Source organism: Setaria viridis, chromosome 4 (genome assembly GCF_005286985.2).
Source record: "Setaria viridis chromosome 4, Setaria_viridis_v4.0, whole genome shotgun sequence".
In the NCBI taxonomy this organism is placed as follows: domain Eukaryota; kingdom Viridiplantae; phylum Streptophyta; class Magnoliopsida; order Poales; family Poaceae; genus Setaria; species Setaria viridis.
Window position 1 is genome coordinate 23,280,974 of NC_048266.2, and position 27,858 is coordinate 23,308,831.

The window sequence follows — 27,858 nt, forward strand, 5'->3', positions numbered from 1 at the left end:
AACCATTGACCTCCACTTCAAAATCATCTTGGATCCAAATTCCACCATTTTGTTTTTCAATTTGTTTCCCTTGATTTTGTCCTACATAGCAATAGCTATTGATCGATAATTATGTCAAAAATAAACACCATTCCTCGTATTTCCAACGGATGCAATGCCTTCTTTATACACATCTTCTTCTACACTTGCAAAGTCATATTTTGTTTCAATTTCCAACGTTCTTCTGCATAAAACATCTTCCTTGCTATTACCATGTTTGACTACATGCAATACCATCTCACCAACAAATGCATGATTTCCCATTTGTATTATCTCCACTTCTACCTTTTTATTTGGAGACCCATCAATTATATTATCAAAGATGAATTTATTTGAAACAGAAACAATCCTTCTCCACTTTTGCATATATTAGCAACTGTAAGTGCAATGACAAAATATGTCTTTAGACTGATCATGCTACGATCATTTTAAGAAGAACATGTAAGAAATGATTATGGTCATAACTCATACCTTTATAGCTTCACGTATATTGATATTAACCCTGCTTCCATATATGTCTCTCTGCTCCCTCAAGTTCTTTAGCCTTGCTTTGCTTTCTACTACATCAATTCTAAATAGCAATACTCTATCTTTGAGCACATTTATAAACCAAGTCCACACCTTGGTCGATGCATTTTCAATACCACTAAGATCAGAGTCAATCAAACTATAACCATATACTTGATATAGTCTTTCTACTCCAACCAATCTAGCTTCCCAACCAAACAGAATATCAGAGTTAATATAGAATAGTTGACACATCTTATCGTGCATTGATTCCCATTCTGCATAGATGGTGTCTCTTTCTCTACTGCTATAATCGGCAGTACCAATTCTATGAATTTGCACCAGATGCTCCACTACTTTGTTATACAAAGATGCTTTTGCATCCTCGGTATTGTTATTTAAGTCACTACGAATATACACATCTACCATATTCTCGAACATGTTGCCATCTCTTGGAAACTGAAAAGAAAGACTTATTTGCCAGTTATTGCTCTCTATGCAAGTGCAGCTAAAATGTGGTTGTGTGCTGTTTAGCAAGCAACCCAACTGCCGCACTACTAACTCCATTAATCCTAATTGTTTCCTGAAATACAAAAACCCATGTTCCAAAAAATTAGATATTAATATATTATCAATTAATGATGATTAGCCAATAGTATTGTACCTCCCAGTAACATTGATACAAATCTTTCCGTACCAATCATCATTCCACTGCAATGTCTTTCCAATATCACTCATAGGGCACAATTCTTCTATTGTCATTCTACACGGGTCAACATAAAAAACATGAATTATAGTCATAATCTAATCAATATGAGCATGAACAAGCTAGAGTTGTAATCAACAAATACAAACACTAATATTGTGTACATACTTGTCTCATCTATAGATTACCACGGCTATGTTGCACACTATAATACTATTGACACAATTCAGGTTATGTCTTCAATTTACTTTAGTAACATAATAGTGAGTACATAGTGAGTACATAGTTATTTGACATCGACAATTTATTGACAACATCAACATACTATAACAACGTCAAGTCTCACAAAAAGTGTGGTCATGATTTACAATCCCTAATTATTTATACACATAATCTATGGGAAAACTTCATATATCTATGACCCCTTCAGTTCAAGTAATGGCGTTTCCTACTTAGTCAACTGCTTTTCCATTTCTTTATAGTGAATATTCGTGTCCATTTCTATAGAGTAAGCAAAACTATATAGATCTATTCCTATTTTTGTATGCAGAGACTAAATACTGATAAACTAACATGTGAATCACTTGGGTTCCAGTGAAAATCCTAACACAGTGCCAGCGAACATTTCACTTTACTACGAGACCCATGTACCTTTCCTCCCTGTCCTCCTTACTCCAATATGTTCGAAAAGAAACAGGGATCAATTAGTCGAATTAGCATTACAAATCAGAAACAATTCCGTCAAATGTGAAACAAATCCAATGACAATAGCACCTGATGAGAATAAACAAAAGTTTGGAACTCATCCAATCCTATTCTACAACATTGGCATTTGCTCAACACCAATCTGAAACTGAATCTTCAATTGCAAAACAAGCTTGCAAAGGATAAAGATCCTACCAAGTCAACCCAGAAAACTGATACCAAATGATACAGACATGGCCCGATCTTCTCAACGTAGGATCGCTGAACCACATGTATTGATAGAAAGATAACTATTGTACTCTCTGATCTCCATGGACCAGCAAGCACAATCTTGATAAGTTGCCATCGAACCCTCAACTCCCAGCGGAAAAGCAAGCGCGATCTTCGGCAGAGCGCCCGATTCCCCTTTTATGATATGCATAGGAAGAACAGGCATGAGACCCTCATCATGGACAAGCACATAGCTAAATCAATTCATAATTCAAGTCTAAGGTTACATGGATGCACATCCCTAACTTATATAGTACCTAAGGGAACCTAAAACCTAGACTCTCATAAACTTTGGACTCAATCTGTTGTCATCTTCTCTTCTGAATTGTGGCGCATATTTAAAGAACCTTGGCTTGGACTCCATCCATCACATGGGAAATAAAATTATATTTCCAAAGAGTACTCAAACGTCCAAAACAGACTCCATACGTAGGAGATATGGACATCTTAATCCAGGGTTGTCACGTTGTGACATGGCAACCCGAATTTAATTCAAATTTTCCAATCTTCGAACTCCTTCTTAATTTCAAACCAAATCCTTACCAAACTTGACCAAATAAGTCTTTAAATCCCTTCTAGATTTATGGTAGAGTCGGATACGATAAATAAGGGCTTCTGGAATAGAGACTCTCCATGTTTTACAATCCGTGCTCGTCAACGTGATAGCCTGCATAGCCTTCAATGAAATTGCCATAACTCTTGGTACAAAACTCCAAATCTTGTAAGGTTTGATCCGTTGGAAAGAAGACTTGATACCCTTTCTAAATATTACCTTTTGAATCCATGAAATCTTCTATATTGATGCGCACAACTCAAGAGCGATGACTGCCAGAACAAATGACCCTGTAACTTGCGTTCCTGATCCTCATCGTTCTCCCCTTCTTCAAAACGAGTTGTCCTCGACTCTTGCTGATTGTTGAAGCTTTGGTCGACGACTAAGATGACGACTAACACACTATGTTGACTAACCATGCTGCCGTCCCAACATGGATTCAACCACAAACATGACTTAAAAAATACAGACTCGATGACACAACTGATAACTACAAATTAGCATTACAAATCAGAAACAATTCCATCAAATGTGAAACAAATCCAATGACAATAGCACATGATGAGAATAAACAAAAGTTCAGAACTCATCCAATCCTATTCTAAAACATCGGTATTTTCTCAACACCAATCTAAAACTAAATCTTCAATTGCAAAACAAGCTTGCGAAGGATAAAGATCCTACCGAGTCAAACCAGAAAACTGATACCAAAGGATACGGAGATGGCCCGATCTTCTCGACGTAGGATTGCTGAACAACATGTAGTGGTAGAAAGATAACTATTGTACCCTCTGATCTCCATGGACCAGCAAGCACAATCTTGATAAGTTGCCATCGGACCCTCAATTCCCAGCGGAAAAGTAAGCATGATCTTCGGCGGAGTGCCCGATTCCCCTTCTATGATATGCATAGGAAGAACAGGCATGAGACCCTCATCATGGATAAGCACATAGCTAAATCAATTCATAATTTGAGTTTAAGGTTACAAGGATGCACACCCCTAACTTATATAGTACCTAAGGGAACCTAAAACCTAAAACCTGGACTCTCATAAACTTTGGACTCAATGGGCTGTCATCTTCTCTTCTAAATTGCGGTGCATATTTAAAGAACCTTGGCTTGGGACTCCATCTATCACATGGGAAATCAAATTAGCTTTCCAAAGAGTACTCAAACATCCAAAACGGACTCCATACGTAGGAGATATGGACATCTTAATCCAGGATTGTCACGCTATGACGTGGCAATCCGAATTTAATTCCAATCTTCGAACTCCTTCTTAATTCCGAACCAAATTCTTGCCAAACTTGAACAATGAAGTCTTTAAATCTCTTCTAGATTTATGGTAGAGTTGGATATGATAAATAAGAGTTTCTAGATTAGAGACTCTCCACGTTTTATAATCCATGCTCGTCAAAGTGACAACCTGCATAGCCTTCAATGAAATTGCCATAACTCTTGGTACAAAACTCCAAATCTTGTAAGGTTTGGTCCATTGGAAATAAGACCTGATACCCTTTCTAATCTCACCTTTTAAATCTATGAAATCTTTTGTATTGATGCGCATAACTCAAGAGAGATGACTGCCAGAACAGACGACCCTTTAACTTGCGTTCCTGATCCTCATCACGAATCAAATCCAACAAGCATCATTAGATAGCTTTTCACTATCCACTGCGTACCAACCAACTTCCTCTCTCTTATTGACCGCCACCGCGTGCCTGCCCCTCGCGTGCTGTCCACAGTGACGCTCTGTTTCTAGACCTAGGTTTTCAGAATGTTAAGTGCCGTCAACGCTAGATTCTGCACGGAGTGAGTACCCAAACACACGAAAGAAGACGCGGGAAGTCTAAGCTACTGGTGACCTCGTGTTTCTTTGCTACACCAACTACTGGGCTTTTAAAAATGAATGGGCTGATCCCGGCCCAATAATGCCCCGAAAACCCAAGGTTTCCTCCGCAAGGTTCGTCCACGGAGGGTGAGTCAGGCCCTAAGATCAGGCCGAAAGGCGTAGTCGATGGACAACAGGTCAATATTCCTGTACTACCCCTTGTTGGTACAGAGGGACGGAGGAGGCTAGGTTAGCCGAAAGATGGTTATAGGTTTAAGGACACAAGGTGACCATGCTTTTTTAGGGTAAGAAGTGGTAGAGAAAATGCCTCGAGTCGAGGTCCAAGTACCAAGCGCTGCAGCGCTGAAGTATGAGCCCCGTGGGCTAGCCATTGGACATCTTTGGCACAATCTATATTTTCGTGAAATGGATCATAATAAAATAGAGTTTAGGTATCTAGGGAAGATTCACTTGGAAGTAACTATTTCCTAGACACCCATGCATGGGGCTTCACGGTTGAATGAATCAACTCGAAAAATCGATTTTCTTTTACACTTTTGTATCTCACTCTATCTTGTTTTTTAGTATTATCTAAAATAACCGATGAATTATGAATTTTCCATAACTTAGGTAAGTGCTTTACCAACATATGTAGTTTAGTAAAAAAATAAATGGAATTTAACCCCTTCATGCTTACTATAACTAGTTATTTCGGTTTTCTACTAGCTGCTTTAACTATAACCCTAGCTCTATTTATTGGCTTGAACAAGATACGTCTTATTTGAAATGAATTGAATGAATAAGTCAGAAAACAATAATCTTTCTTTTGGATTCCTGGTATTCTAGACTCTTTTCCACACTAATTATCAATTCTTTTCTTGGTCATTGAGATTCGTGAATAATTTAGACTATTATTTAGAGATAGATCGTACCTCTTTTTTTTTATCCCCTCGAACAAATCGAAATGATTGAAGTTTTTCTATTTGGAATCATCTTAGGCCTAATTTACGTTGTTGATTGGAGGATATCACACATACACAAGATACAGACACACGGATAAACACAACTTTCATGCGCAGCACTTGCATGACATGACGAATGCACGACAAGAAGATTAGCTGCCACGATATTTCATACGTGTCCACCTTTGCCTATAGGTGTTTGTAACTAAGAATATCTTATATAAATAGCTATCCAAGATGCAAACTTCCACCTCTTCAAGCTACGACCTTTCCACGTGGTAATCACTTTCAGAACGATGTAAACATGAAGGCAATATCGCAACCAAAACCGCAGGTATGAACTTTCCATTGTTTAAATCATTTCTTCTTTTCTGCAATGCATCAAATCTCTACTACTCCAACATGAAAGCTGGGGAACTACTTTAAATGTCGCAGAACTATGTCGTTTGTTCAGATACCAAAGAAGCTATTTTTGGATCAAATTGCGCAAGATCTAGGTCTTTATGTATCTAGAACAGATGTGAGAGAAATGAATCATTCTATCTTTACTGCCTTCATTACTATTATACCAACGCAGCGAACACCTCCTTCGCAAAATAAGCAAGCAACCTACTACAACGATTTCATAAATATCGTAGGCGGAGCAATAGAATCAGCCTAGGACGATGTCATTCACAATATCACAAGTGAAGGCAAATTAACTTTAGTTGATCACAACCACGCCAATCTATTGAAGACTTAAAAAGAGAATTAATTAGCTATGTCTTGGGCATGAATTTTTGAGGATACATGTGTCGCTCACATGAAACGCTTGAAAAAGATAGAAAATCAACATCGCAACTTCATCGCTGAGATTGCAGAGCTATCCGCCGATTACAGCAACATACTTCCTCTTGCAGTTTCTCCGAATACAAACAACGCTACTGCTTCGAACGCCGTCATACTTACATACACAGGAAAAGTTTGTCCATTTAGTCAACTAGCACTGCTGTTAGATGTATTTAGTTATTTTAATACTCGCTTTTATCACTACTACGTAATTATGTACTATGTTACCTTATCACTTGTGTTTTAGTAATAGCTGGTTTACTTTTCCATACGAGCAAAGACAACGTGAATGTGATTGTTATGCAGTTATCCCACACTGATGAATATGTAGAATTAATTACGCAACTCCTTCAAAGTTAATGCTTGTACCGTTGCATGCGGACATTAATCGTCGTTATTAAAATCATAATTTCTACCGTCACATCTCAATATAAGCGCATGTAGCTGCCTACCAGTAATTTTTTTCCCTAAGATATATCACACTCTTGATACTAATACATAAATATGAATTCTTTTGATGAAAATTTTGTCAGAAAATTAGCGCCGAACTCTAGTCTTTGCAAACGGGGCCAGGTCACAATGTTATCACGAGCAGTGCGATCCGTTGATGACACAAGGCTGGTGGCTCCCCAACAAGCAGAGCACGAGCGGCGGCATGCGTTTCGAGCGGCGCGACGCGCAGACACCGCGACACTGCTGTGGTGTCCTCACGGCTCGAACAAACCCCGCGGGCAGCTGGCAACGGCTACTCCCCACTCAGGCACTCCTCGCCCCCCAATTCTCACGGCACCTCACCTCCCCGATGGCGTGCGCCGCCGCGGACGCGGGCGCGGGGGGAGGGGTCGCCCTCGCGGGGATGCACGACCTCCGGCTGCGCCCGCGCCTCCTCCGCTCGCTGCTGGACGACTGCCTCCCGCTCCCGGTCCCCGGCCGGTCCCCGCCGCGGCGCCCCGCCGACCTGGCCTACGCGGCCGACGCGGTCTGCTCGCACGGCCTCCTCGCGGAGCCCAGTGCGGGCCGCGCGGACCCGGGGGTCCTCGAGGAGTGGGAAGCCGCCGTCGACGCGTGGGTCCACCGCCTCCTGGAGCTCATCGGCAGCGACAAGGTATATGCGCTGCATCCTATCCGGCCGTGTCCTTTCGCCACCTCTTCCGTCTTATGCGATCTCCGATTAATATCTGATTTTGCTTGTGAATTTTGATGTGCTGCGTGATGGTCTGGTAATTGTTAGGGGCAACTCTTTTGGAACGCTTTAGTTGCCTTATCGTGCGAAATGCCAATTTAGCAGGACTTTTCGCTGTGCTGAGGAATTTTCAGACTAGCTATTCGACTGTTTTGTACTCGTGTCTAACGAGGAATATAGTTCCTGGCATAAGGTGGAGGCTTCGCATAGTTAGTAGTTGTATTACCTTTGGTACAGGTGTTTCCTGATCTCTTTACAAACAGTTCCTAATCTCTTAGGATCAATTAGAACCGAGAAACAACTCCAAATTATAGAATAGAGAATCGAACAGAGTCTTGCCAGTGTAATGCTCCATGCTTTGGCTAAAATTACTGCATCTATCACGACCTGTTCTGAGTGTCCTACTCGCACCCATACATGCAGGTGCATCCATCTTAACGCCAGCTGATTCATGTACTGATGCATTATTACTCCCTAGTTAACCATGTAGTACTGTGAATCTGGGATGATCATTAGCCTCTACTCCTGCAGTAGCATAATTCAGGTTTATTCCCTCCCTAAACATGCAATACTGCATTCCTTTCTGAAGAAGAGGAAGGTCTGTGGATATCTTGTATATGAAAAAGGTGGCAAACATCAATGAAAACCAGGTTCCTGAGTGCTTGAAATAGCCTGCAATAATCCTTAAAACAGGTTGATGGTAATCTATATGCTATATAATATATTCCAGGAGGGAAATATTAAGCTGTTCCTTCTTTTCTCAGGAAAATATTCAGTGGAATCGTCAAAACACCAATAAAGACACAAACCAATATAAAGTCTTACTTACACTTTATCTGTTTTGTTCTGAATGCAATCAAGTTTGGTGTTGAGACATCCCACCCTGCATCCACAGAAAATTGAGAACTTTCAAATACTTGCAGGGCTACTTCACCTTAGGTAGTAGGTTTACATGTCAATTTCATGTTCCAAGAACAAAGTTGAGTTGGGCATAGCTGAAAGCTTGACACCAACACTGAATGATGTGACATAGTACTAACATGGAAATGTACGAACTGTCCATGTTCTTATGGCTTTAGCTATTGGGCAATATCTCCTCTAATTGACAATGTGCTTGGTCAAAGGTGATTTCGTGTCTTTGATTCCCTCCAATCAGGGAAGAGAATTACTGAATTAGAGGAAGGGCATTTTTTCCTCGAATATGCAGGAAAGCTGCGTATCACTTTTTAAAGAAGTAACAAGTACAACACCGGCCCCTATGGGCGTAATTGGTTGGGTACATATGGCCCAACCAGGCTCACGGGAGTCATCGTCTGGATGTTTGGTTGCCTGGGAAAGGAGGTGGGTCTGGCTAAACAGATGCAAGAGGTGCCTTGCGGCCTGGCTCTGCTGAAACAGAAACGAAACTCGTTTCTTGCGGGCCTGGCTCGTGTGCTGCAGCTCACGCATCTAGGGACCAAGTTCTCCAGCTTTGCAGTGCAGCCTGGCCCAAGTGAAACAGGCAAACCAATCAAGCCTGTCTGCACGCCCACGTCCTGGTTATGCTCAGCCTGATTCTGGCGAACAGCCTGGCCCGTGCATATACCGTAATCAATCACGCCCTAACATACTTGACAACATTTGCACTACAGATTTTAGAAACTATTCAACTGGGATTTTAAGAAAAAAAAACTAAGGCGACAATGTGCATCCTTCCTCAACTACCAATACAGCCCTATTTACATCCGGAGAGGCAGCATGGGAGACATGATCCTTGCGACGGTTCCAAAGGACCCAAGTGCGATAAACCTTAGTTCATCAATGGGGTAAGTACCACCAGGAGGATAGCCAAGCAATGTTGGCTGCTTAGATTGGGGTGATGAAGTGGGGAATGGGACTAGATTGGTTTCTTCTTCTTGCTTCCCAACTAATGGATACACGGCCTCCTTTTATAGCCCATATTAGCGGATAGGAAATAAGACCAACAAATAGATCTAGTAGCTAACTAAGTAGCAGATAGACCTAACAACTAGAGACAAGGTTGTTGCTGAATTGCTCCTTGCGCCAGCAGCTGGGCCCCTGCCGCCGGCTGGCTGCACCAGATGTGCATCCATGCACATGACACCAAGGAACAAGAATGATCAGAGAGTTAGGGCCTTCAGTTGCTTGTCCACCTGTTTCAGCGATTGACTCCACCAACAAGGGAGGCTTACTGGATCAGGGGAAGGTGATAACAGCTCAAGCCTGGCCTGCTGGAGAATGATGAACCTAACTTGCCGGGAAACCATGGACGAAATAAGACGGTGCTGCATGGTCTCGTCCACTTGATCACACAGAGGACAGTGAAGAGGCTGTGGAAGACCTTGCCTCACTAACCTGTCAGGCTGTCAGCCATTCAACATCGATTAGGAAGGGCCAACCACATGAAAAATTTGAAAGGCAGCGGTACCCACATCATCCAAATCTGTTTCCACAGCACAAACCTGACCGTGCCCACAAAGAAAGCTTTATAAGCTGACTTGCAGGAATAAGACCCTGATCTAGTTATCTTCCAAGTATTATGGTCCTGGATGTCATGTTGTAGAACCCCATATTCCATCAGATCCCACACCAAGTGTTCTTCAATTACTTGGACACTCATGGCTCCTTTGATGTCAGCAATTCATCAGCAGTTATTAAGTCCATATGCAACTGTCCTCTGATTGATTGCTCTCTTAGCAACCAGAGCAATAAGGGTCTTTTTTTTTCCTCGAATAAGCAAAGCAACAAGGTGAGGAGCCAGAGTAAGGGCATTATGAGTTTCCTCTACTTCTCAGCTTTTCATTGTTTTCTTATTTCTTGTTGATTTGATCCTTTATCCCAGTTAGTCCTATGTACGAATATAAGACATCATGACCCTGGTTTAGGGTTTCAATCTGCACTGAGATGGAAAAGTTTCCCTGAATTGTCACATGGTATTAAAGTAAGAATTCAGGATTTTTTACTTTATTTCCATTTTTTTCTTGAACATGTAGGAGGGCTGCATATCATTATATTAAGAAGAAGAAAAAGGCCCTACAAACAAAAACCCACACACACCATTAGAAGTTTGAATACATGCGTGCCCTTGAAAGCGCTGAACAACCTCGACCTAACCAAGGGGAAAGGACTCCTACTCACCGCTGTCTAGCCCACGGGCAAGGAAAAATGAGATGCCTCTAGCCCCGGCCAAACCCCAGAAATATAACACCTCCCCAGCAAGGGACAAACGTTCAGCTAAACTAGGGGAGGCAGGCACCATCAAATAGGCATCAATTTTGATACTTCCAAATTGTCCAAGCTCCCAAGATGATGAGGCAGTCAATCCCTTTTCGGTCCTGTCCAACAACTGGCTCTATTTCAAATTGACTTGAGGGTTTTGGGCTACGTGTTAGTAAAACATAAAGCCACTAATATTGAATTTCCACTATTGAGTGCTGTACCTGAAATTTGGGCACATCGAAATCATTGTGTGTTTAATGGGCAAGCCTGAGTATCATGTTGGTTTTACAGGTAGTAGCAAATGAGAGTTCGGGGCTCTGCGAACTACTTGTACGGTCGCTCACCACAGGCGCTTAGTCCTGTTAGTGGGTGATCGTGTCGTGTTTTATCAGCAAGTACGAAGATCCTCTCTAGTTTATTTTCCAAGTGTGCGTGGGGATGAGGGACTCCAAGCCCCAATCCTCGTATTATAACATTTCTTCTTAATGAAATGATATGCAGCTCACCTGCATGTTCTGAGAAAATCAGAAAATAAATAGTCACAATACAAAATCTGACCTGAAACCAGTGGCTTGCAAATATGGAAACAGCAACAGGAAAAAAACAAAAATAGAGCAATTGAGAAATATGCAGAAACAGCCATCAAGCCATACATATGGGTCAAATGCTGGCCCAAACTCCCCTCTGAGGCCCCAAAAGTTGTCCCAGACTCACGACCAAGTACCGGGAGTCTGAGACACACTGTTCTACAGGAAATATGGAGAAAAGAAGTGGGAGCGAGTTGACCTTAGGTCTGCCAGGTGGAAACCAACTCCAACGGCCATCCTACCAAGTTTTTGTTCTGGCATTGTACACATTAAATCAGTGCATTTGAAGTGTTTTAACTGGTTGGCCTGGTGGTACAACCATTAAACTTAGGAATCAATAGCAGAGGTGGACCCAGAAGATAAAACACCTGCTCCTGTCTCGTGCCTTCTGCTACTGTTATTGCTGGGTGTATTGGCTGCTGGCGAACTTTTCTTGGCCACATATCCTGATTCAATAGATGTATGTATTAGGAAGTATATGTGTATATTAGGATGTATTTATCCTTTCCTTGTACACTTGATGTATTTCTTGTACTCCGAGCCATATTGGCCACATATATATAGAGGTCACCCCCCCTCATTAGGGTGTGTGGTGTTTCCCATCTACTTCTCTACATGGTATCACGAGATTAGATCGTGGGCCTCCTCTCCTCTCCCTCGCGCCTCCCTCCTATCCCGCACGAAACCCTAGGGTGGCGCCCCTCCTGCTGCGCCGCCACCACCCCCTCCGTTGCACCTCTTGTCCCGCGCACCATGGCCACCCTCTCCTCCGCACAGGCGCGGGACATGCTCGCCCTAAAGGAACTTCACCTCGCCAACGAGGAGAAGATCTCTAACTCCACCGCCCTCCTTGTCGGGAACTCTTTGTTGTCTTCATCCTCTGGCTGTACAGGCGGGTGTCGCCTGTCGTCTGTGTCGTCTGGTTCTGTCCAGATTGGCGGCGACAGCGGCGGCCGCGCCGGTGGCGGAGGCAAGAAGTGGCAGCATAAGAAGGGCGGTGGCTAGCCCCCACGGCCCACCGGCCCGTGGTTCTGTTTCAATCCGAAGGCTGGCTCCTACGGCGCTCCGAGCTTCCAGCAGGCCGGCGGTCAGGTGCCCACTCAAGTGACAATCTGGGACCAAGCGGGTTTGGTTGTCGCCTTGAACCAGATGGCGCTGCAGAATGGCGGCTAGGTCGTTGACTCAGGTGCCTTCGGCCACATGTCGTCTTCGGATGGTATTTTTCTCTCCCGCCTTCCTCCCTCTCACTCCTCCATTACTATCGGTAATGGTCACACCCTTCCCCTCACGTGTCGTGGCAACTCCACCCTCACCACCCCACCTCCCACTTTCATCTTAACAATGTCCTTGTTGTCCCATCTTTAATTCATAATCTGATTTATGTTCCTTAGTTTACTAAGGACAATAATTGCACTATAGAGTTTGATGCTTTTGGTTTTTCTGTCAAGGATTTTCCGACTAGACGCGTGATCCTTGGCTGCAATAGCGTCGACGATCTTTACACCATGCCTCCAGCAGCCAGCTTTGCAGCATCCCATGCCGGCCTCACCATCTCCTCCAATTTGTGGCATCTCTGTCTTGGTCATCCTGGTCCTGCCACCATCGCTACACTTAGACGGACTTCATCTATTGCTTGTAATAAAGACGGTCATACTCTTATGTTATTCATGTCAGTTAGGGAAACATGTGCGGTTACCTTTCTCACATTCTAGCTCTCGCAGTTCTGCTCCTTTTGAGTTAGTTCACTATAATGTTTGGACTTCCTCCCGTAGCTAGCGTTTCTGGTTATCGCTACTACCTAGTCATTTTGGACGACTTCTCACATTTTTGTTGGACGTTTCCTCTAGTTGACAAGTCTGAAGTCACCTCACACATCACTGACTTTTGCGCCTATGCTCATATGCAGTTTAGTCTTCCCATTCGAAGCGTCCAGGCTGACAACGAGACTGAGTTTGTCAATAAGACTTTCACATCTTTTTTGACTTCTTGAGGTATCCACTTGCACCTCTCGTGTCCCTATACTTCTCCCCAAAATGGGAAAGCCGAGCGTGTCCTCCGCACCCTTAATAACGTGAGTCGCACCCTGCTTATTCACGCCTCCATGGCCACCCCGTACTGGGCCGAGGCGTTCGCCACCGCCACCTATCTTCTGAACCGGCGCCCCTGTTCTGCCATTCAGAATGACATTCCCTACCGCTTTCTCTATTCTCAGCCTCCCGAGTACTCTCACTTGCGTTTATTCGGTTGTCTTTGCTACCCTAACTTCTCAGCCACGGCACGCCACAAGCTTGCTCCTCGCTCCACAGCCTATGTCTTCCTCGGTTATCCCTCATCTCACAAGGGGTACCGCTGCCTTGATTTGTCCACTTGTTGAATCATCATCTCTCGCCATGTTGTCTTCGATGAGTCCGTTTTTCCCTTCTCCTACCATCCCACTCACCCGTCATAGCTCTACTTCCTTTTGTCAACCCCCTCTGATGCTCCTGCTCCCACCTTGGTCGCTCCGTCCTCGAATGTTGAACAGTCGCGGCCCTCACCCATTGTTTTGCAGGAACTCACTGACGACGACCCCGCCATCCTGGTACGCAGACCGACCGTGTACCCCGCTCTGTCTGTGGGCGGGACGCCGCCCTCTCCCTCGCTCGTCAGTCCCACCGGCGGCTCCGCCAGCACGGCCCCCTTGGGCGCCGTCCCTGCTCCCGCTGTCGGGGGCCCTCCTCGTCGCCCGACGCCTCCCGGCCCGCTGGTTGCACCTCTACCTCGTCACTACATCCGGCGGCCACCTGCGGCCCCGACGCCTCCTGCACCGTCGACGCCCGCGGCCTTGGCGCCCTCGGCGCCCACTCCTCTAGCGCCGGCCCCTGCGCCCACGGTGCCCTCGGCCCTGGCACCCCCGGCACCTGCACCTCTGGCGCCTCCTGTGCCCTCCTCGTTGCCACCTCCTGCTCCTCTGCGCCCTGTCACTCGGTCTGTGACTGGAGCCATCGAGCGGGTGCACTACCAGGGCCTGATAGCCTCGACTTCTTCGCCTTCTTCGATTCTGGCGAACTACCGCAGTGCTCTAGCTGACGCCAACTGGCGTGCTGCCATGGTCGATGAGTTCCAGGCCCTCATCGACAACGACACCTGCCGCCTCGTCCCGTGGTCGCCCGGTGCTAATGTCGTGTCGGGCAAGTGGATCTTCCGGCATAAGTTCCATGCCGATGGGTCCCTCGCCCGGCACAAGGCGCGCTGGGTGGTTCGTGGCTTCTGCCAGCGCCACGGCATCGACTACGACGAGGCCTTCAATCAGGTTGTCAAACCGGTGACGATACGGACCGTCCTCAGCATCGCCACTTCTCGCGCCTGGCCGATCCACCAGCTGGACATGAAGAATGCGTTTCTTCACAAACACCTCACAGAGACTGTCTATTGCCAACAACCTCCCGGCTTCGTCGACCCTACCACCCAGATCACGTCTGTCTCCTGCAGAAGTCCTTGTATGGACTGAAGGAAGCCCTGAGGGCGTGGTACAGCGGTTCGCCTCCTTCCTTCGACAGTTCGGCTTCGTCGCCTCCAAAGAGGGGCCGAGCATCGCCTACTTGCTACTCTACGTCAACGACATAGTCCTCACCACCTCGTCCTCGACTCTTCTTCGGCACATCATGGGCACTCCGAGTTCGCCATGATGGATCTTGGCGATCGACACCACTTCCTCGGCATCCGTCATGTGTTCCTCCTAGGGCCTGTTCCTATCTCGGCGACCATACACCTTGGATCTTCTTCAGCGTGCTGGCATGGCTGAGTGTCACTCTACAGCGACTCCCGTTGACACTCATGCCAAGCTTTCAGCACACGACGGCGCCAAACTCCAGGACGGCTCTGAGTATCGGAGTCTTGTTGGGGCTCTTCAGTACCTCACTCTGACTTGACCTGACCTGGCATATGCGGTTTAGCAGGTGTGCCTCTTCATGCATGACCCGCGCGAGCCCCACATGGCCCTGATCAAGCGCATCCTGCGCTATGTGAAGGGCACGCTCTCCTCCGGGCTTCACATCAGCACCGGCCCTGTTCAATCTCTGACTGCCTACTTCGACGCCGACTGGGCTGGCTGCCCGGACTCTCGACGCTCCACCTCCGGCTTCTGCGTCTACCTCGGCGATAATCTGGTGTCTTGGTCCTCCAAGCGCCAAACCACGGTGTCTCGTTAGTACCAGGTTGTGGCTCATGCTGCGGCAAAGTGTTGCTGGCTGCGCCAACTTCTTCAAGAGCTTCATGTCCCGCTTGCTTCGGCCACTGTTGTCTACTGTGACAACGTGAGTGCTCTCTATATGACAACCAACCCGGTGCATCATCGGCGCACAAAGCACATCGAGATTGATATTCACTTTGTCCGTGAGAAGGTGGCATTGGGTGAGGTCCGGGTCCTCCATGTGCCATCCTCTCACCAGTTCGCAGACATCATGACGAAGGTCCTGCCGACTCCTTTGTTTACTGAGTTTAGGTCCAGTCTGTGCGTCTGTGACCCTCCTGCTTCGACTGCAGGCGGGTATTAGGAAGTATATGTGTATATTAGGATGTATTTATCCTTTCCTTGTACACTTGATGTATTTCTTGTACTCCAAGCCATATTGGCCATATATATAGAGAGGTCACCCTTCCTCATTAGGGTGTGTGGTGTTTCCCATCTACTTCTCTATAGTATGCTATTCTTCCTGGCCATTTCAACATTTTGAATCACACTTGCTTTTCTTTTGTAGTTTTCCATGTCTTGGTGTTCCTATATTTTCCACCGTAGGGGACTGCACCCGAATTTCATTACTTAAGAAAGTAACAAAGGGTCTCCAAAATTCTTAGCTAGATAACCGTCGCACTATGATAGTTAGAGGGCGAAGTCCTAAACACAGGCGGAGCATGCAGTGCTCCCTTTACAACCAGGTATATCAAAAGACATCTCCACAACAGGGGTGGAGGGACCTTCCAAATCACAGTTTGTGTCTAGGTTTATTATTCAACTATGGAGATGAGGAATCAAATCAACGAGAAATACTATAGAAAATGAAATTTCTAGTAGCAAAGGAAAAGCGTGAAACAATGTCATGTCGCGACTCAACATGTTAGAAGAAGCTAAATCAATAGGTGCCAAACAAAAACGATCGACATGAGAACTAAAAACACTCCGGATGAAAGCCCGGCCACGCCGCATGCACTTGAGCAAGCACCACGCCAGTTCATCCTCCTTTTGACAGAATGCTTCAAGTCGCTGCACCTTCAATGGTCATCACTGGCTCGTGACTGCTCCTGCCCAGTAACTTGTTTGCAGTAGTAGAGTGCCATTTCCTTCAGTACTTCAGCGCCATCCTTCAAATTGGTATTCCTATATATTATCCTAAGCCCTAAATTTACTGATACTGGAGTCTTTTGAGTATGCTAAAGCTGATATACTATCACAATAAAGTCCATTGGGCCTTAAACCAACACACACACACCCTAATTTGTCAATGTGGTATTGCGAGATACTATTTTTCTTGTTGGAATGATAAATTAAAAACCTTGGATAAGAATTGTGTGCATCTCTTCATTGCTTGCTCATGTGATAATTCGATGTGACAATATAATCACTGCATTTAGTAATATATTACCTTTTCTTAATTTTTATCCTGCAGGAATACTATTGTTGGGTTGGCACTTCTTTTCTTGGTTTGACAATCCAAGAGTGCTGTGACAAGCGCTTTATAAAAACATACTCAGACTGGTTTGAGAAGGTTTTAAAAAAGATGAAGGTAACATACATGATTTCTTGCAATTTCAGAAATGGATTCCAGGTTTAAATGATTCGATTTATTTAGTTTGTTCTATTTCTATTTACTACAAATTTTTGGATTTTCACTTTTTATTGTCCTGATGGGAAATAATGGCTATTTTGCAGTTAAGTTACCATGATATTTTCGTTCTTTTTTACATTGATGTGGAACGGGATTTGTAAAAGATCTTTTGCATCCATTGGCAAGTGAGATTGCAATAGTTGATACTTTCCTACTGTCCTCAGTGAATACTGAAACACTTAATAGTTATTTGAAAGTGGAAACCTATCTGAACTTTCTTTTGCAACATGATCAGAAATTTCTGAGAGCAATTCCATTAAAAAATGTTGTCATGAATTTGTGATCCACTACAATGCTAAATGGAGCCTATGATCTATATGTTTAGTTATTGCAGCTGTTTCATGATAAAAAAAAAACTCCACTTTGTTAAGAAATATTATGCCAAAAAGATTACTTACCAAAACTATTCTTGCAGACATGATTTTCCCTTCTAGTGTATTGAACATTCTACTTTCACTTAATTTGTGTGTAATGTGTTTGAGGAAACACAATTATGCACAATCAAGAAGGTTACTTATAAACTGGAGAAAGATAATCTGGTTTATGCTGCAATTCGGATGTTCAAAACCATAAGGTGTTGACTGTAGGTAAAACTTTGACGCAAGTCCAATTAGATGCAACTCAGGAACAAATTCTAAATATAGTACATGACTGGCTGCACTTAGCAAACAACATTAACTCAGTATATAGTACTTTTGATTCTTGTATCAGGTTATGTCATATTCACAAAAGCTGGGAAATTTTGACTGTTTTTAAAGGTGGAGTGGTACATAAAAGTTCTGCCACATTGTTTCTTGTTGTTCTACAGTAGGTGACCATAGCTTAATTCTACTTCAACCTGTATGTGCTTTTGGCCTGATGATTCAGTATATACTTGATCGCACAGGATTTTTTTTTTTTTTTTGCACTCTTCGTCGTTGTATCATTTTTTCCATTTGTTCATGATGTTATTTCCTGCAACAATCAAGCAGCAGTTGCATCCATCCCAGAACCTTATTATTATGTTAGCAATCTAGAACAGACCCCAGTGTCATCTGGTTAAGTACATTTTGAGCACATACCATTTTGTAGAACTCTAGAACTGATATCACATCCTTCATTTATTTTTTTGAGTAAATTGCACATTTTAATGAACTGCACAATACACCACCTCTTGGCAATCCTTTCGCAATTGCCATATCTTTTACCATATATTTTCACTTTATAAAAGCTCAACAAATTAGCAACACAGCCTACCCAATGTAAGTCAGGCCAACTGGCCAAGCCCCTGGTTCGATATATCATGAAAATAGGCCTGCAGTGCTTTGTGTCCTGGTATCCCTGGTTGCATGTAAAGTTTCCGAGCACCTTGCCATATTGCCTAAAATGGTTGCCCTTGCCAATGCGGACATGATGCACATGTTCACCTGTGGTGTTAAGAGGCTGTGGTTCAACCAGATTGAAAAGGGTAATGCAGAGTGATAATGCATGGCATTACACACTGTTGATGTGAAAGTTGGGCAAAACCCAGTGTTTGTGGAAATAATATCAAATAGGTGGTGTTGTGCGCAATACTTTTAATGCCAAAACATGAGTCGATTTCTCTTTTTTTACATCTCAACTGATAGTTCCTACTTTTCTATTCGAACAGGAACCATCTTGCAACAAAATGGTAAACATGTTCACATGTACTACTATGTCTGATTTATTTCTCCGGTATGTCACTGTATCCAATTCCCTTTTTAGAGAAACAAATGTATTACAATAACACTTTTTGTGCGAATGACTTGGCATTCGATCCTGCAGCATCATGATGTTCATTATTCTTACAGATAGTAATTTCAGAGGCAATTGAAAATCTTGTGCAATCATAAGAATGCAGAGACAATTACACAACACCTTGAAAGAGACAATTATAACTCCCTGAAACTGAATACCAAAAAAAAACCCTTCAAATAGAAATATGTAGCCCCTAAACAAGAAAGGAATCATATCCCTGAAATGGCAAACATCTGGTATGACAAAATATAACATGTTTGGTGTAATACACAGAAGCATAGAGATGCAAAACATACTGTAGAAATGCAACACACTAGCAACATGATTCATCTTTATGATCAGATTGGCTACTTTCCCAAATTTAAAGGATGAGGCCATTTCTTTTGCCCAGAAAGTTGTGAAACCATTGCTTCAGCTGTCGGATGAGAATGGTCCTGTTGCAGTATGTATTTCTTTGACATTCATGAAAGCTAATTTTTCAGATATAAATTTCTCAGATAAGAAACATAATGGTATCTGCTTTTGCAGGAGAAAGCAGTTGATTTACTGGGTTTACTTATTAAACTCTTCCCCTCATCTGTATATCGGCACTTCAATAATGTATGAGTTCAGCTTTTGTTCAACTTTTTTATGGTAATTGTAGTGCTCCCACCTTTTCAGATGCTTACCTTTCTGAAGGGAAAACAAAAGGAGAACTCACAAGAAATCAGAATAGTTTGTTGTCTCCTGTTGATAAGGTTGAGCTGCAATTTTATAGGATATCCAATATACAAAACACATATCAATTCAGTGTTTACATGGCATGCACTATAACCTCCATGATATCTGGGTATCTTAGACCTCAATAAGAAAGAAAGAAGCATAAGATACTTAAAGCATGTTTCTTTTTTTTCCATAGAGAATGTCTAGTATAATTAAACTGAGGTGTAACTGGATAAAGGAATCAGTGTATAGTCTGTCCTCTTTGCTTATATGGTGGCCTGGCCTTTAATCCTTCATTATGATATTTCCTTTTCTGTTATTGGCTTTTACATGATTAGTATCAGAAGGAAGTTATGCTGAAATTGATTCCGAGAAATGGCAGTGTTGCTATTTCTGGCACGTAGATTCTCATGTACAGCAACAATTGACAAGTACTAAAATGCATATCAATATTTCTAGTATTTCAGATATAGGAAGAATCCATCTACCTATATCCAATAGTAGGAAATCCAAGAGATGCAGAACTTGAGATACCAATTGGTTTAGAAAATTTAAATCTTATATTGCTATGCAGACCAGTATGACACATGTTAGTATAGAAGAGATCTATGGTTGGCAGTGTGAAAGGTAAAATGGCCATTGTACTGGTTCTAGATTACTCTTAGGGACTTGGTATTAGATATCTATGGTAAAACATGCTGGAGATATGTGTATCTTTGTATCAAGAGAGAGAATACATCCACACCCTTCCAAATCAACTGCCTCACCTTACTAGGAAGACTTGAGCAAGTTGCAGGAAAGATTAAACACACTCACTGGTTACAGTTACAGACAGAAACAACCGGACCAAAATAGACACCAAAACCAACAAAATTGGCATAGACCAAACTCCCTAAAGGCCTCTAGCCCTGTAGCACCAGCCAAGCTCCAGAGATGAGCCTCATCTTTGAGATTTCTCTGAGCTTCCTGGATGCAAGGAGAGGCTCCACCAAAGACATGCTTATTTCTATACTTCCGAAGGATCCAGGCACTCAGGATTATGAGGGTGTTAAACCCTAGAACTAGTACAATGGCTAAGGATAAAATAGTCATTATATTAATTCTAGGGTTTGGGGTGTCACATGTGGAAGAGGAGTATAGCAATCGGGTTGATCATGTTTCATCTTTGACAGCTTTGAACTTATTATGTCATCCACATTTCCCACAGCAATTTGTTCCTTGATGATATTTTCACAAGTATATGTGTAGTGCTATCATGCAAATTTATTACAGCATGATTATATTGCATGAACTATGGGGGTTTGCATACTTATATTTGTGCTTTCAGGTTGAATCCACCATTACAACAAAAATTATGAGTGGTCAATGCAATCTTCAAGAATTAAAGGTCAGACACTTTCGTGAGATTGCATAACAGTTTTTCTCAATAGACACTTTTTTTCCTTCCTTTTCATAAGAGTTTCCCATTTGACTGATTTATTCTGCTTTCTATTCTTTTAGAAACTTGCCAGCACTTTAGCACTGTTACCTTATGTCAGATTTTCTCAGTGTAGTACGTCGCTGATGATTCAAAAGTTATTGGTTATGGTAAACAATATGTTGAATGACACTTTTGTTGGACTTGAAAAAGGCAAGGTCCCTCAATTGCATTTATTTCTTTAATATTTATTTTAGTCAACTCGGTGCAATATCTAAACTATCATGCCCACTTTGCAGAAGATACTGATTATGAGCTAATGATGCTGCTAGCTCCACCTGGAAGTAAATTAGTACCTCCATTGGGAGGACAGACAACTTGTGGAGATAAACACATTCATTCAACAAAGAAATTTCATGCATATATAGTACCTACAATTTCGGCTCTCGTACATTGTTGTTCTATGATGCTAACTAGTCCTTATCCAGCTCAGGTTCGTTGGACATAATGTATTTCTGGGTTTTGGAATAAGTCCATCCTTAACCCCCTCAACTCTTGCATTTGTCTAGTTTTAACCATCAAACACAAGAGTTGAGGGGCTAAATATGAACTTATTCCTTCTTTTCTCTTTCACTATTTAAGCTCTCTAAAGCATGCCCTTGTGTTCCTATTTGCAACTAAGGTGATCAATATTCCAGTTCGTGCATTGGTAACTTTAATACAAAAGGTTCTGTTGATTGATGGATCTTTGCTGTTGCAATCAAATACTCCCTTGTGTCAGGAGCTTATTTGTTCTGAAATTCCAACATTGCATTCAATATTTTTGGATTTGCTTGCTTCCACTATTAAAGGAATGCGCAGGTAATTTGCATCATTTTCTTTCTATGCCTTTGTTCTAATAAGTTGAAAAAACTTATCACCTGGGATTGGAGAACATATGTGGCCTTTCATACATGCACATTAGATGAATACTGACAGAGCAAGACAGGCTCTTGAGTGATTGAAATTTAATAACCCAAAATACTTTCGAGTTCTCTATAGAGAAACTTAGTTACCACCATATTCATTATATCTCTTCTGAAAGTATTATCAATTATATCAGTACTGTAGGTCTGCTAAGCACTTGAGCAGCCACTGAATTTCTTATGACAAATAGAATAGAACTCTAATATGGAACTCTTGTACTCTACTGCAGCTCACTCGTACCACATGCTGGTACTGTCGTAATGCTCATAGCTGAGTACTTCAAAAAAGCAAAACTGCCTGCATTAAGAAGAAAACTCTACACCATTGTGCAGTTATTGCTGAGTTCCATGGGTGTCGGTAGGTGGTTCTTGGTTCATACCAGAGCATAGTTAGAGCCCAGCATATGTAAGTAGTAGAGACAAACTAGCACATTACTCAGTGGGCTAAAAAAGAACAGAGAGAGAACTAGAGTTCCTTATCTTCTTGTTGTCTACAGGCTATGTATATGTGATATTTATATGTTTTGTGCTGCTAACTGTTTGAGTCACATTGTGCAAATTGGGTGAAACATATTTTAGGAAGACATTTAGTTGTATGCTTTACTATTTTTGCTGTTATGATGTGTTGCCTGTAGCGACTTGTGAGGGAACCCTTATGCATTTACATACGCATGTGCATATAGATATTACATGTGTGCATGTACGCTTTCTATATTTTGGAGATGCAAATGGATACAATGAAAGTCAAGGTACTGGTAGACTCCCAAACAACCAGATCCCATAGCATTGCGTTCCATGAGTACCTTAGGCCATTTTTGATATTTGTTGTTCATTATAAACTTTTGCTGTTAAAGCTGCTGAGTTTCTTCTCTCGTATTGGACCAGGTATGGCTGTGCAATTATTTCAGGTGGTCGTCAGCAATATTTTTGCTGATCTGGATGATGATGCTGGAAGTAGCTCATACTCATTAAGAACATATCCAATAGAAGCAACAATTTGGTCATCATCAAAAAGTTCAGACAACAGGAGGCAGACACAGCAACTGCAAAGCTCAATTGCTGTGAGTTCTGAACCTACATGTAATAGACAACTGATGCCTCCACTATGTGTCAAAATTGCTGCACTGGAGACGCTGGAATTAATACTGAATTTGGTAAGGTTAAAAATTCAACTTTCTTCTTGGTTGGCAATCCACAATCTCATGGGAGTTAAATTCTATGTTTTATCTTCTGTCTGTTGCCTCTGTGATGTTAATGTCGAATATTTAAAACTTCAACTTTCTTCTTGGTTGGCAATCCACGATCTCATGGGAGTTAAATTCCACGTCTTATCTTCCATCTGTTGTCTCTGTGATGGTAATGTCAAATATTTAAAAGTTCAACTTTCTTCTTGGTTGACAATCCACGATCTTATGGGAGTTAAAATTCCACATCTTATCTTCTGTCTGTTGCCTCTGTGATGTTAATGTCAAATATTTACTTATACCATCTTTTTTGTTATCATTTTTTCAGTTGGACAGTCTTCCTTTTTATCATTTTTTCAGTTGAACGAAAAGATAAACTGTTAAAGTTTCATTCTACCACGACTTGTGAACAGAATCCACTCTCAGATGGACACCGTCCACAGCTTGCATTCTCTTGGTTTTCTTAAGGAATCCACTCATGCAATGAGAACAGAATGTGCTTAGTCCTGCGAGTTATTGAATTCCAAAAACAAAGGTATATTTCATGTTCTATAGAGTTACACTGCAGGATACATCTTATATAATTTTTCCAAAGCTAATCTCAAATCCAGAAGCAGGGATTGGGTAATGATGATGCAAGCTGGTGTCAATTACATGTTTTCTTTCTGAGTTTTGAGGAAGTATCAGATGCACAAGAGTATATTAGTGAACATATGCTCAATCTTGTTCCTTTAATGTAATCGGAGTGGATTGTGTGTGTGGATTTAGTCCAATTGAAAGGTGGATGAGGGGATGAGGGAATTCCCATCCCTTACATGGGCCATTCAGATTGGATCCCACTGAGGTTATTGAGTTCATGCAATGTTCACCAATATACTCTTGTGCAGATTCTCCTTTTTTTAACTGGTATTGGTTTTGTCTGCGCTCCTCGCAGAGGGCAATCAACAATTATATAATTTGAAGATGTCATTATGATAATGAAGTGCTTGAATGTCAATGTGGTTACTTTCTATTTCGTACATGTCTGTCTAAGTTGTACAACATATGCAGTTGGCAGTCTTAAAAACTCGGTACTCATTCAGATGCCAAGTTCATTGTTGTAGAGTTCATTTAACTGAAAGTTAAAAAAAAGTAAAGAAAGTTTGGAAAACTCAAATAATTAATTAATAGAATTTTTTGACAGTATAATAACTAGGATTTTTTAAATATGGTTGGATTGTTCGTAAAATCTAGGGTAAAAGGGTACTCATTCAGATGCCAAGCTCATTGTTGTAGAGTTCATTTAACTGAAAGTTAAAAAAGTAAAGAAAGTTTAGAAAACTCAAATAACTAATTAATAGAATTTTTTGACAGTGTAATAACTAGGATTTTTTTAAATTTGGTTGGATTGTTCATAAAATCTAGGGTAAAAGGGTCATGTGACTGCAAGACTTGAATCAAAATTGACATCATGGTCAAAGCCACCTAAGGTTAAAATGTTCAAGCATTTACTGTGAAATGTACTCTTGCATATAGCAAGGATCATAAACTCATCCCATAAGTGGATCTTCTTTTGCCTTTTGCCCATTTTGTCCACCACTTCTCCTTTTTCTCAAACACACATGAGAAGTGCATGTCATTGTGAAAAGTTAGAAGAACAGTCAGATTACAGATGCTTCCCAAAATACGAGCCGTTAAACAAGAAAGGAAACAAACACACTGCCCTTTGTCCACAACTCTGGTACTTTTTTCCTGAGTTGTGTGCTTGTCTTCACGAAATTCTAATTTTAGTTCCGATTCCCATGTGTTTCTATTTGAACTTCTGGCACAATCTTTTGCATTGTTACATTTATTACAAAAACACCTCAGTAGTTCCTTAATGTAATAAATGTCTTTTTCAGTATCATCATTTTATCCAAGAAAAACTTGAGGTTGCCCTTAGTTTTTAGCTCGTTCTGTAGCACTTGATCTTTCATATGTTCTGGCGAGTTTGGTGCTCATTTCTCTAAACTTGAGCAGGGGGGTTTATTTAATGGCTCCTGGAGATCAGAAATGGACCTGCTCCTTATTGATGTTGCTACTAAAGCCTGTTACAAAGCAGGGATGTATGAACAAAGTCCACCCTGGACTGAAGACCCAAGTATATCAGACTTCCAGTTAGCCGCATTTAGAGCACTTTTGGCATCCTTTCTTTCCACTCATCATGAACGCCCTCTTTATTTAGAAGAAGGTCTTGAACTCTTTAATAGAGGTATGCTACTTAATTTATCATGGTTCACAGACTAGGTTTTCACAAGGAAACATTCACATGGAAAACTGTTCTCCTAGTTAGAATAACTTCTCGATATTGAATTTTATTTGATCAGGTATTGAATTACCTGAGGTCCACATAAATTATGTTTCTGTAGTATTTATATATTTTCTTTCTAATAGGGAAGCTGGAGACTGGCACTGAGCTGGCGAAATTTTGTTCACATGCTTTGCTAGCTTTGGATGCTCGTATACACCCTCGACAACTCCATCCACAGTATATTTCAAAAATAGTGGCTCGTGATGACCTTGGATTTGTATCACAACCTTCACATTCTGTACGCAAGCATCGAGCCACCGATGATTTGGGAGATGATTGCATGTACCGTCTAGTATCTGTTGCTATAGAACCAGTAGATCCTTTGACAAAAGACAATGCTGTAGAGAATTGTACACCGGTTGAGTTGTCCGGAGAACTTTCAATGCAAAATGATGCTCAGCAGACACACATAATCACTGGAGAACATCCTCCAGAAATCACTGCATATTGTCTTACCGAGGAAGTACAAGCTGTTAAAATGACAGATGGATTATATGGTAATCCTTCTGATTTTGGCACATTGGGGAATTCCATTCCTCCTGACTCTTTCAGCTTTACTCCACCAGATTTTTATAACCCTGGGGATGAAACTTCAACCAAGAAGTGCATTCTGTCAGGTGATGCTTCCAGCAGGCAGAATGTGCCAAATCATGCTTCAGGAACCTCCACTGCAGCAAGTGTGTGTCATTCTGAATGGGACTCTCTTGACCCATTGCTGGATATCGGTGATGCTAATCTTGATCCTGGTTTTTTCCCGGACATGGTTGATGTTGACCCTGGATCTGATTAGAAGATCGGCTTGTGAATCTTCTACTGGTGTATTGAGTTAATTGAGGAAGTTTCCATTTTGGGATACAATAAGGGGGCATTTGGAATTCATAAAGGTTTCATGTATGATTATGTTGTACAAATGTGAAGAGATGAAATACAGAAAAAAAAAATCATGACAAGAAGACCGCCGGTACTCAGCATGAATGTGGGATTCACGGACATTAGTGCCCAGCAACTTTGTAATGGTGAGCAGGACGATGAATGCTCGTTCATCAGAGCAAACTGCTCGGTCATTTCTTGTATTTTGTTTTCTTTCTAATTTAAATGCATAGAGTTTTTAGTGAACATAAGGAGTGATTCCCATAATTGGATATCTTTGGTGTTTCTGTGTAAGTTCCGCAATCTGCATGCTCACATTTATTTTTTTGAACGAATCATGCTCACATTTACTGATCCAGGAGGTTTGCAATAAGGATCTGATGAGAACACAGGAATTTCATTGGAAACAAAAGATAGCTGCATTTCGTTGTGTGTATAGACCTACTGCTACAAACTTCATCCTAGCTTGTGTATATGGTGATCCCTATCATAGAAGGACTGCTTTGATCTGGAAGGATGTGCTCTCTTTTGTTGAAAATTATCCTAATCTTCCTGCTTTCTGCTTTCTGTATGGGGGATCTTAATAATGTGATGCAGTAACGGACCTGTTACTGCGGCTCGTATGTCTAATTACTGTCATCTTGTTAAAGAATGTGGTTTTATGGATTTGGGTTATAATGGTCCTGCTTACACATGGTCTAATAAACAATTCAATGCTAATCCCACTTTTGAGCGCTGTTTAGGTAATGCAAAATGGTGTGCGGCGTTTCCATCAACTGTTGTCTTTCATCTTCCAATGATTAAGAGTGATCATGCTCCTATTTTGGCAATTCCACAAGCAAATATAACAAACACAAAGAAGCCTTTTGGATTCGAGAACTAATGGTTAATGGAAGAGGACTTTCAGCGGGAGGCTGTGAATAGTTGGAGAAAATCCTCCTCTCGTCCTTTTCATCTGAAAACAAGGTTCTTAGTCTTCTGATTTGCAAAAATGGAGGAAGAGAAAACCTAATCTCAATTCTCAACTACAAGCAATTGAAGAGAGCATTCTCAAATTATAGAGTCTCCCTCCTAATATTCAGAATCACTCTTTAGAAAAAGACCTAATTCAGCAGCATCAGGTGCTTCTGGACAAAGAAACAGAATTTCATAAGCAAAGATACAAGAAACTTTGGGTTACTGAGAGAGATAGAAACTCACATTTCTTCCAACAGGCCATATCTAACGAGGTCTTTTACGGTGCACAATACTACTTTATACTACCATTCGAAAAGGACTCGTATGTAAGGATCTGACGGTTCAAATTATAGTACTAAAATCTTAAGCTGTAGTATAGGTAGTATACATGAGTAGTATGGGTGGCAGACGGGTACGTTTGG

At 41.9% G+C, this 27,858-nt stretch overlaps 2 protein-coding genes across 4 annotated transcripts; both read left to right on the forward strand.

Annotated features, from left to right (window-relative positions):
• Window positions 1-7,053: 7,053 nt before the first annotated feature.
• LOC117851609 (uncharacterized) lies at window positions 7,054-26,810 on the forward strand. Of its 3 annotated transcripts, none has more exons than XR_011898044.1 (13): window positions 7,054-7,506; window positions 17,036-17,152; window positions 18,885-18,949; window positions 19,355-19,454; window positions 19,541-19,612; window positions 21,042-21,101; window positions 21,215-21,344; window positions 21,431-21,624; window positions 21,814-21,992; window positions 22,327-22,454; window positions 22,982-23,250; window positions 23,694-23,815; window positions 25,279-25,417. XR_011898044.1 is itself a non-coding variant. In XM_034733450.2 (13 exons), exons 1-13 carry the CDS (start codon window positions 7,204-7,206, stop codon window positions 26,397-26,399), a joined length of 2,556 nt encoding a protein of 851 aa, XP_034589341.1. In that variant the 5' UTR covers window positions 7,070-7,203; the 3' UTR covers window positions 26,400-26,810. The 3 variants fall into 3 exon arrangements, 1 of the variants encoding a protein (XP_034589341.1); XR_011898045.1 differs by having other exon boundaries at window positions 23,609-23,815; window positions 25,279-25,307; XM_034733450.2 differs by lacking the exon at window positions 23,694-23,815 and adding an exon at window positions 25,693-26,810 and having other exon boundaries at window positions 7,070-7,506; window positions 25,279-25,510.
• On the forward strand, window positions 13,492-17,027 carry LOC140222465 (uncharacterized). The gene is made up of 3 exons (XM_072293124.1): window positions 13,492-13,610; window positions 13,661-13,733; window positions 13,840-17,027. Exons 1-3 carry the CDS (start codon window positions 13,492-13,494, stop codon window positions 14,878-14,880), a joined length of 1,233 nt encoding a protein of 410 aa, XP_072149225.1. The 3' UTR covers window positions 14,881-17,027.
• Window positions 26,811-27,858: the final 1,048 nt, after the last annotated feature.